The sequence below is a fragment of the Nanorana parkeri genome, unplaced genomic scaffold (genome assembly GCF_000935625.1).
Source record: "Nanorana parkeri isolate BGI_ZX_2015 unplaced genomic scaffold, ASM93562v1 scaffold1284, whole genome shotgun sequence".
NCBI lineage: Eukaryota > Metazoa > Chordata > Amphibia > Anura > Dicroglossidae > Nanorana > Nanorana parkeri.
The window spans coordinates 461845-470735 of record NW_017307552.1 but is presented as its reverse complement, the minus strand read 5'-3'; the positions used below and the strand labels follow the sequence as shown (position 1 = coordinate 470735).

The 8891-nt window shown below is 44.6% G+C and overlaps 2 protein-coding genes across 2 annotated transcripts in view; one reads left to right on the top strand and one right to left on the bottom strand.

Moving 5' to 3' along the window:
* The window catches only part of ROMO1 (reactive oxygen species modulator 1), a 3735-nt gene extending 961 nt beyond the window's left edge, over positions 1 to 2774 (top strand). Inside the window, exons 2-3 of the mRNA XM_018569086.1 lie at positions 1035 to 1165; positions 2612 to 2774. Coding sequence (XP_018424588.1) covers positions 1035 to 1165; positions 2612 to 2720 — 240 coding nt within the window. The 3' untranslated portion in view covers positions 2721 to 2774. The remainder of the gene's footprint in view (positions 1 to 1034; positions 1166 to 2611) is intronic.
* Positions 2775 to 7756: 4982 nt separating this feature from the next.
* RBM39 (RNA binding motif protein 39) overlaps positions 7757 to 8891 on the bottom strand; it is a 20312-nt gene continuing 19177 nt past the window's right edge. Inside the window, exons 16-17 of the mRNA XM_018569083.1 lie at positions 8684 to 8762; positions 7757 to 8579 (exon numbers count right to left, since the gene is read on the bottom strand). Of these exons, the coding sequence (XP_018424585.1) occupies positions 8479 to 8579; positions 8684 to 8762 (180 nt within the window). The 3' untranslated portion in view covers positions 7757 to 8478. The remainder of the gene's footprint in view (positions 8580 to 8683; positions 8763 to 8891) is intronic.

The window sequence follows — 8891 nt, the reverse complement described above, 5'->3', positions numbered from 1 at the left end:
CCACTTTTAAATTGCCCCAAATGACAAAAAAAAAGTGGGGGGGGGGGGGACTACAAACAGATTACCCCGATCTGGCATGATCCGGTCCAACCAAACGGATCTCTAATCTGTTTGTTTTTCTGGACCTGCCCGGAGTTGGGGACATCCGTTCGTTTACACATGGCTGCCCATAGACTTACATTGTGTTTTATGGGGATCCCGATCGTTCCCGCACATGTGAAAGGAGCCTTAAAGGTGAGAGCACTTGCCAAGTCACCGATCTAACTAACCAACACACAACCCCTCTTCCCATTCTGTTTAATTACTGGAGTATTGTACCCCTTGAGGTTTACAGTCAAATAGAGTGTGTCTGTGGTTGTCTGTGTTTTTGAGGGACCGTTCACACTAGTACAGTGCAATAATCAAACAGTCCTGTGCCATTAACGCACTGTACCACGCAATCGCACCTACTATTACGTTCTTTTGTGGGAGGTGCTTTGCCATTTATTCCACTCACCGTAACGCGCGGTACTGCAATGCTGTGCGTTCCTTTGCAGTGCGACTTGGGTCACGACTTAATGACTAAGGACAAGTGTGGGTCTTGTTACACAGGTTGAGAACCACTGATCTACACTGTCTGATCGGTCACCTGAAGCCTCTTCTCTTCAGAGCTTCGGCCAGCAGTCACACTTTAACATCCTCGTGTACAATGCAGGACCAGCATCCCTGCATTGTATGCGAGGGTGGCGGCACCCCATTCCCGCACAACCAGGAGGGAAGAGGAGGGTGTCAGAAGAGGTCCGAGTCAAGGATGACACCTAGCATAAATTGAGGCAGCATTGTGAGAATCTTCACTCAAGTTGTGTGAATAGTAATTTCAATTTATATACCCAATCGTGTGCCGATGCTTTTCTCATGATGGAATAATAGAACCGGAATTTTGTTGCATTAAAGTGAATATTGAGTTGTGTGTTTTTTCTCCTTTCAGTAAATTTAGCTTCATGACTTCAGACCATGCTGATACGATCAATGTTAACACACTTGCTCTCTTGCAGATGCCGGTCACAGTAGGTGGATCTTATGGGTCACAGCCCAAATGTTTTGACAAAATAAAGATGGGCTTCATGATGGGCTGCACAGTGGGCATGGCGGCTGGAGCGCTCTTTGGCACTTTCTCCTGTTTAAGGTGAGCAAACAAAACAAATGCAGAGGTTTCTTTCTGAGGTGAAAGTCCACAAAAGGCAAATATTACCTTTCTTGACTCTGGATTGCACAGCAGCTTTATTTAGAATACGGTGTCCAGTCCTGCAGACGTCTCGTACATAATAGGTATTGATAGGTAGAGGTTGGCAACCTCGGCACTCCAGATGTTTTGGAACTACAAGTCCCATGAGGCATCCTGCAGCCATAGGCATGACTTCCAGAGGCAAAGGCATTATGGGATTTGTAGGAGTGCCGGGGTTACCTACCCCTGGGTTAGAGGGAATCCAGAGATGGGCAACAATAATAGTGCAAGACCTAAAAGGGGGAAATCAGGGAACATGAGTGAAACATTTGAATACATGAAGCCCCTATTCACATGTGAGCCTTTCCAGGTGATTTTTGAAGCCTTTTATTTTGGTGTTTTTCAGGCGCTCTTATTCAAGTCTGTAGGGCCACAAATGTGTGATACTGCCCCCCCCAAAAAAAAAAAAAACTTGTGTGCTTTTTCAACATCGTGTATTCAATTCTCAAAATTCAAGGCTTTGTCTGAATAGACGAGAGGAGGGGTGGGGCAGATGAAAGTTCAGCTTTCACCATGTCCATTCAGAGAAATTCTTGATACCTGTGAATAGAATACAAGGAGGGGAATTTATCAAAACTGGAGCAGCTGTGCATGACAACCAATCGGCTTCTCTCTTCAGTTTGTTCAGTGAATATTTGAAGATAAAAAAAGAGAGGCTGATTGGTTGTCATGTACAGCTGCTCCAGTTTTGTTAAAATGGACAAGGGAGAGGAATGAAAGCAATGCTATCCTTTAGGGTTCCTGCCCGATTCTGGCCAGAACGCACTGCATCGCATTGCGGCCGGCTCACTTTTTTTGTGGGGCAGGAGGGGGTGTGGCGGCCATTGAAGTGATTGGCACCACAGCCACGCCCTCCGGCTGCACGGGATCGCAAGGCACATTATGCCTGCGGTCTGGGCCGGTGCAATCAAAATAGTGCTTGCAGCATTTTGATCGCACTGGACCGCAGCCATATTGTGCCTTGCCATCCCGTGCGGCCGGAGGGCGTGACTACGGTGCCAATCACTTCAATGGCCCGCCACACCCCCTCCTGCCCCACAAAAAAGTGAGCTGGGTGCGAAGTGATGCAGTGCGTTCTGGCCGGAATGCACTGCATCTTGTGTGAACGAACCATTACTGTTTGAAAGGAGATACTCAAAGCAGCTGAGCCACAAGTTAGAAGCAGACAGTAAATGCAATGACTTTAGCATCCCCGGCAGCCCTATAGAGGTAGCATATAAAGCTCAAACCTGCAAACAATTTTTCGAGTTCCACTTTAATAGAACATGGAGGGCTATTGGTAAGAGCAGCAGAGTTGTGTATAGCAGCATTTAATTAATGTCTCTTTTTTTTTTCTTTTTCTTTTAGAGTTGGAATGAGAGGGCGAGAACTTTTTAGCGGCATTGGCAAGACCATGATGCAAAGCGGTGGCACCTTTGGGACATTTATGGCCATTGGAATGGGGATTCGGTGTTGATCTGTGTGAACTGATGTCTGCTCTATTGTCCTATAAAAGATTTAACAGAGATCATGTACAGTGTCCTCTTTGATGTTTTAGGTAGCTGTCATTCTGTGGCGCAGTCCCTGGAAATGGCTGGCTTGTTCAAGAAGAACTCCAGGAATTAACCAAGTTCACTCCTGCACTGCAAGGGTTAACTCTAGGTTTTTCTCTAGGGGCTGGAAAACGGAAGATAAGCTCCCCTGATTCTTGGTCTTGCGGCAAACAGCACTTATCACATTCAAAGCTGGGGAAGAGGTATGTCCCTTGATGTCCTCGCGTCTAATGCAGGTAAATAGACCTGCATTAGACATGACATCAAAGGACCTTAGGCCGCCAGAGGTAAAACAGGCTGTGGGGACCAGTCGATCGGCCAGGATGTTTATCTTTTTATCCGGTCCCTAGAACAATATGGGCAGATGACCCTTGCAGTATGGGGGTTTTCTCTTGTACATTCCTAGAGTTCTTCTTTTAGCAAGAACAGGGGCAGCCACATGACTACCTTATTCTAGCCCTGTTATGGCGATGAGTAACCAATCTCGATTTACATCTTCATGCATACTTTAAATCATGTACGTGTCCTGTTGGTGAAAACACGGATTTGAGTTTTTCCCTTTCAATGTTCACTACTATAATTTGTTATACATTTGCCTTCTCTACATTTAAAAGACCAATAAAAGCTTTTTCTTAGATACTTTGCGAGCAAAATTTGTGAAATTCTTGGCTCATTTTGTCAGGTCTCTGAATTGACCAATACTAGTTTCCCTTTGTGGAGCAGTGTTGACCCTATACTGTGGTTTGTCTGCAGTCTAAGGTGGGCTGGGTATGAAAGGAGGGACATAATTGACACCTGTAAAGCAGAACTCCAGCCACAAAATAAAAAATGTAGCTTATTAAAAGCCAACAACCAGTTTTTGCTACAATATTCAAGCCAGAGATTTTTCCCTGCATTGTTTTTTATTCTGCCTTCTAGATGTACTCCCTTTGATGGCCAGCATCATTCAACACACTTCCCGAGTCCAGGTCGTTCTGGACCTGCAGCACAATGATGAGCCCATTTTACTTCTATCAGCATGCTTTTGTTTTTAGCACATGAACTGGTTGGCTCCTTGTAGGGCTGCAACAACTAAGTCGATTAACCGATGATGGAAAACGGTTTCAATCGACTTTCGATTAGTAGCTCATGTTGGACGGCTCCACTCATGTCACGCCGCTGCCTTGTATACCTCTATGGCTGGTGGTATTCTGCATTGCCCTGTATGTATTGCTGAGATTTGTAATCCTCTACAGCTGGTGCCATTCTGCATTGATTGCTGTATAATTTTACTTTCCATTTCACTATATTGTACACTTTTTTTTTTTCTTCCACTGCTCCAAGCTTGCTCCTGTGATGGACTATTTCAATACAGCAGAGTACATTTGTGAAGCACACAGCTGGCCTTTGTAGAAGTGACTTTCTTTTTTACGGCAGCAATACACTGATCAGCCGCTAATATTGAGTAGGTTCCACCTTATGCCTGTCCAGGTATGGACTCCTGTCATGGCACCAAGACGGTAGTAGCAGATTCTTTAAGTCCGATAAGTTGTGTGATGAGGCCTCCATGGACTGTATTCTTCCAGCACATCCCACAGATGCTCAATTGGATTGAAATCTGGAGAATTTGGATGCCATGTTAATACCTAGAATTCAGTGTTCCTCAAGCCATGCTTGCAATGTGGCAGGGTGCATTATCCTGCTGACAGAGGCCAGTGCCATCAGGGAATACTATTTCCATGAAGGGGTGTACTTGGTCAGCAACAATGTTTAGGTAGGTTGGACATGTCAAAGTAACATCCACAGGAATGGCAGGACCCAAGGTTTCCCAGCGGAACATTGCACAAAGCATCACATTGCCTCTGCCGACTTGTCTTCTTCCCAAAGTGCATGCGAATGCCATCTCTTCCCCAGGATTATAACCTACACACAACCCGGCCATACACATGATTTAAAAGAAAATGTGATTCATCAGACCAGGCCACCTTCCATTGCTTTGTGGTCCAGTTTTGAAGCTCACATGCCCATTGTAGGTGCTTTTGGTGGTACATGGGGTCAGCATGGACACCCTGACCAGTCTGCAGCTCCATGCAAATAGGTTGAGACACCTATCGGAACCAGCATTAGCTTTTTCAGCAATTTGAGGTAGCGTAGCTCTATTGGGTCAGGCTCGACAGGCCAGCCTTCGCTTCCTACGTGCATCAATGAGCCTTGGCTGCCCATTACTGCTGCCAGTTCTTTGATTTTCCTACCTTGGACCACTTTTGAAAGCTGCTCTGACCCAGTTGTCCAGCCATCACAATTTGGCCTTGTCAAAAGTCACTCAGCCTTACACTTGCCCATTTTTTTTTTCTGCTTCCAACACATCAACCTTAGGGATAAAATGTTCACTTTAACGCTAAATCTCAGCATGTCCATCAGTCAGCTAACTGGTGGCCAGGACAAACCGGTCAATGAGACCATGGTAAAATCTTAGTTTGTGAGAAGAAAAAAAAAAGTAGCATTTACATGACTGATAAGTGTGCCATTACAATACGGATTTTAAGGGCCTGTTCACACGACGTTCGTTTTGTGTGCTGACCGGCTCCGTACGCTGCTGCACTAAAAATGCATCCCAATGTGTTTTATGGGCTCCAGTTCTCACATGCGCAGTCCGTTCAGCTTACGACAGAAAAAATACTGCATGTCACATTTTGTCAGGTCTGGAAATGCAAACGCATCAAAAATGCACTGCAGCTAACATACTGACAGCCCCACTCCAGCAAAAGTGGAACGCGGCAAAAAAGCAATACATCAGTCTGCAGATCCGCACCTGATATCATGTGAACAGGCCCTAAAACAAAAAGGTGCAGTTATGCTTTAGTGAGGATGTTTGCTTTAAAAGTTTAAAATGGAATACGGTTCATGGTCAAGGAATTTTCAATTATCCTTCTCCATATTTTTTTTTGTCATTGTATTAAAAGGAGAACTATGCGGTCAGCGTTTTTCCCCATAGTTCTCCTTAAGGTAACGGGAGGACACAAACTAGCGTCCTCCAGTTACCCTAAGCTCAGTATACCGCGAGCTACAGCTCACGGTATACTGAGACACTGCAGCCGGAGCGGATCCCGACTTAGACGGGATCCGCCTAGCTGCGTGAGTGACAGCTGGCTCTGCCTATCTAGAGTCAGAGCCAGCTGTACCCGCCCACTCCCCAGTCCATTCCGCCAGTCAGCGCGGGGAGAGGGGAATCCAGCCACTCCCCGTCACAGCAGAGAGCCGTGACAGGATCGAGAGGTGAGCGAACGCCGGTATGTGTTCGCTCACCTCCCGATCTACTGAGCCGACCTGCGACAGTCTCATTGTCACAGGACGGCTAGAACTATGAGGTGAGTGAAAGGCACTCACCTCATAGTTCTCCTTTAAATACAGAGACTTGTAGCTTAACCACCACTGTAACCGATTCACAACTGGCAAGGGCCAGTTCACACCAATTGCGGTGCATTTGTGAGTGGTAGCGACTGGAACGCACAGTAATCACACACTAAACTTGCCCTTCGTTCTGCAGTGGGATGGGGCGTGGCAGTGCATTGCAGTCAGGTGCACCACAACCATGCCCCTGCCCACAATGCTATCGGACACATGGCAAAACATGGCCTGTGTTCCAGTCGGAAAAAAAAAAGCTTTTTGCATCCGCACTGGACTAGAAAGTAGGCGGCAATGTTTTGCCACACGTCCAATCGCACTGCAGGCAAGGGCGTGGCTGTAGTGCCATTTACTTCAATGCACTGCCAAGGCCCCTCCCACCCCAGAACAAAGGGGGAGTATAGCGTGCAATTACTGCTATACCAGCTATCACTCTGGAACGCACCACAATTGGTGTGAACTGGTCCTAAGATGTCAGCCACACAGGGATTGTGTTTTCAAAAGGTCAGCTGACCCATAGGCAGGCAGGTGTCCAAGCTATATTGCTGACCTAATGGCAAAAACAAAAGGCTACCTACATGACTTGTGTATAGGACTGAAGAAAAATTGAGGCACAAACCAGAGACTATCATGTGCTGCAAGGTATAGGCTACTCACAAGTCATGGCCCATAGAGGTACACTATGTACAGCAGGAAGCAAAATATGGTATAGAAAATGCAGAGAGCTCTACTTCAATCTAGGAGGAATCGTTCCTATTGAATGCTGCAAGCTTTATGTTGTCCGTTGTACCATTAATAGCTTTAAACCAAGGGTCAGCAACCTATCAATCCCAGTCAAGCTGGCCATACACCTTACAATTATCTGCAGATTATCTATGGTCAGATGGAAAACGTGCAACAGATTCCTCCATCTAGGCTACACTGTGTGGATGGAGGAATCTCCCGCTGGGCCAAGCTTCAGTATCTTGCTAGTCAGCCCTGCTGGCTTGCAAAACACCTGAACAATGCCTGCATCCAATCAGATTGTTGAGGTACTTTGAGAGCCAGCAGGGCTGACTAGCAAGATACTGAAGCTTGGCCCAGTGGGAGATTCCTCCATCCACACAGTTTAGCGTAGATGGAGGAACATGTTGTACTTTTTCTATCTGACCATAGAAAATCTGCAGATAATTGGAAGGTGTATGGCCGGCTTTAGGTTGCTAATGGACTGCAACCAACCCCATCACACCACCTCTTAGACCAGTTTGGTGTGGGAGAGAGATGTGTTATATACCCTTGGCACTCTGTGGTACTTGCTTCTGAGACCCATGAACACTTCAAACCATTTTTAATGGGGTCTTGCTAGTTTATCTCCTCCCCACCCCCCAAAAAAAAAAACCACACACTCGAAGGCTACACTCTGGTGATACTTGATTTCTTCCATTTTGTTCAGGCAGCATATGAATCACCTGAGCAGAAATTCAGAAAAAAGCGGGCAGCTTACACAGTTTTGCTTTAAAGGAAGATTAACCCTTTGACATCTGACCAAGGAAATAAATCCCAATCTTGAGCAACACTTTTTTTTCAAATAATTTTATTTTGAGCGCTTCTTTACAAAGATAGTTGAAATATGAAAGTTGAATAGAAATATCAAGCAGTCTCTTCAAACACAGAAAAATTAACAAAAAAAAAAAAATATATAATTTTAGAGCTCACAGAGCTTAAAGAGCAAAAGATTAAATGCAACCAGACAAAATGTCAGGCATTTCCTGGCAGCTATCTGGCTTTTAAGCAACTAGTCTTTTAAAGATAAAAAAAAAAAGCCTGGAAACAGCTGAGATTTTGTCTGGTATGTAAGAAACACCATGACACTATGTACAAAATAAATTCACAGATACATAAATGTAATATCCGAGACTTAAAACTCGCAGTTATGAATTCCCAGATTTTTCTCAAACTTCTAGGTTTTGGTGAAAACAAATATCTGCTAAACATCTGTAACAGGTCCTCTTGATGTGAAATCTTAACATATCAGGCATTTCACTTCCCCAGTGCCCTTTTTCCCTTCTACTGTCTGAGCTAGATCTTTCAGGATGTAAGGCAGCACAGCAAATGGATGGGGCAGAATGCTGGTTAGCCAATACACCGCATTCATCCTTTAAATTTGAAGGTATTAGAATTTACACAAAGTTACACCCATTCCTCTTCATTTGGAGCTAAATAAAATGACAAATTTTGACAACACTCTCTCCTCTCTCAACACCAGGAAAAAAAAAAACAAAAAAAAAACAGCTATGTACAAAACTGTTGCAGTCTGTTTCATCGACGAACGGGAAACAAAAGCTGAGTTGAGGTCATGGAGTCTGGGAAGAGGCTGTGGTAAGTAGGAAGTGGGACGTACGCGGCTGTGATCATCTTACCTGTGGATAAATAAGAAAAAAGTTAGCACTGCAATAAAGAATTACACTAATAGAGTTAAAATTAAAGTAGCTTAAGGAAACGTCAATGATAAATTGATATTTACCTGCAAACCACCTCCCGTGTAGTGCATTAACTGCAGCTATTGCAGCTGCTATGGTTGGACATTTCACATAAACATTTCCCTGTGGAGAAAAAAAACACTATGTAAACAAAGAAAAATAAGTTTTGATTGTATGTCTATGACATTGCAAGCCTCAATAAAAAGCATCTAAAAAAAAAAAAAAAAAAAAAAGGAAAGTTTTCACCAACAC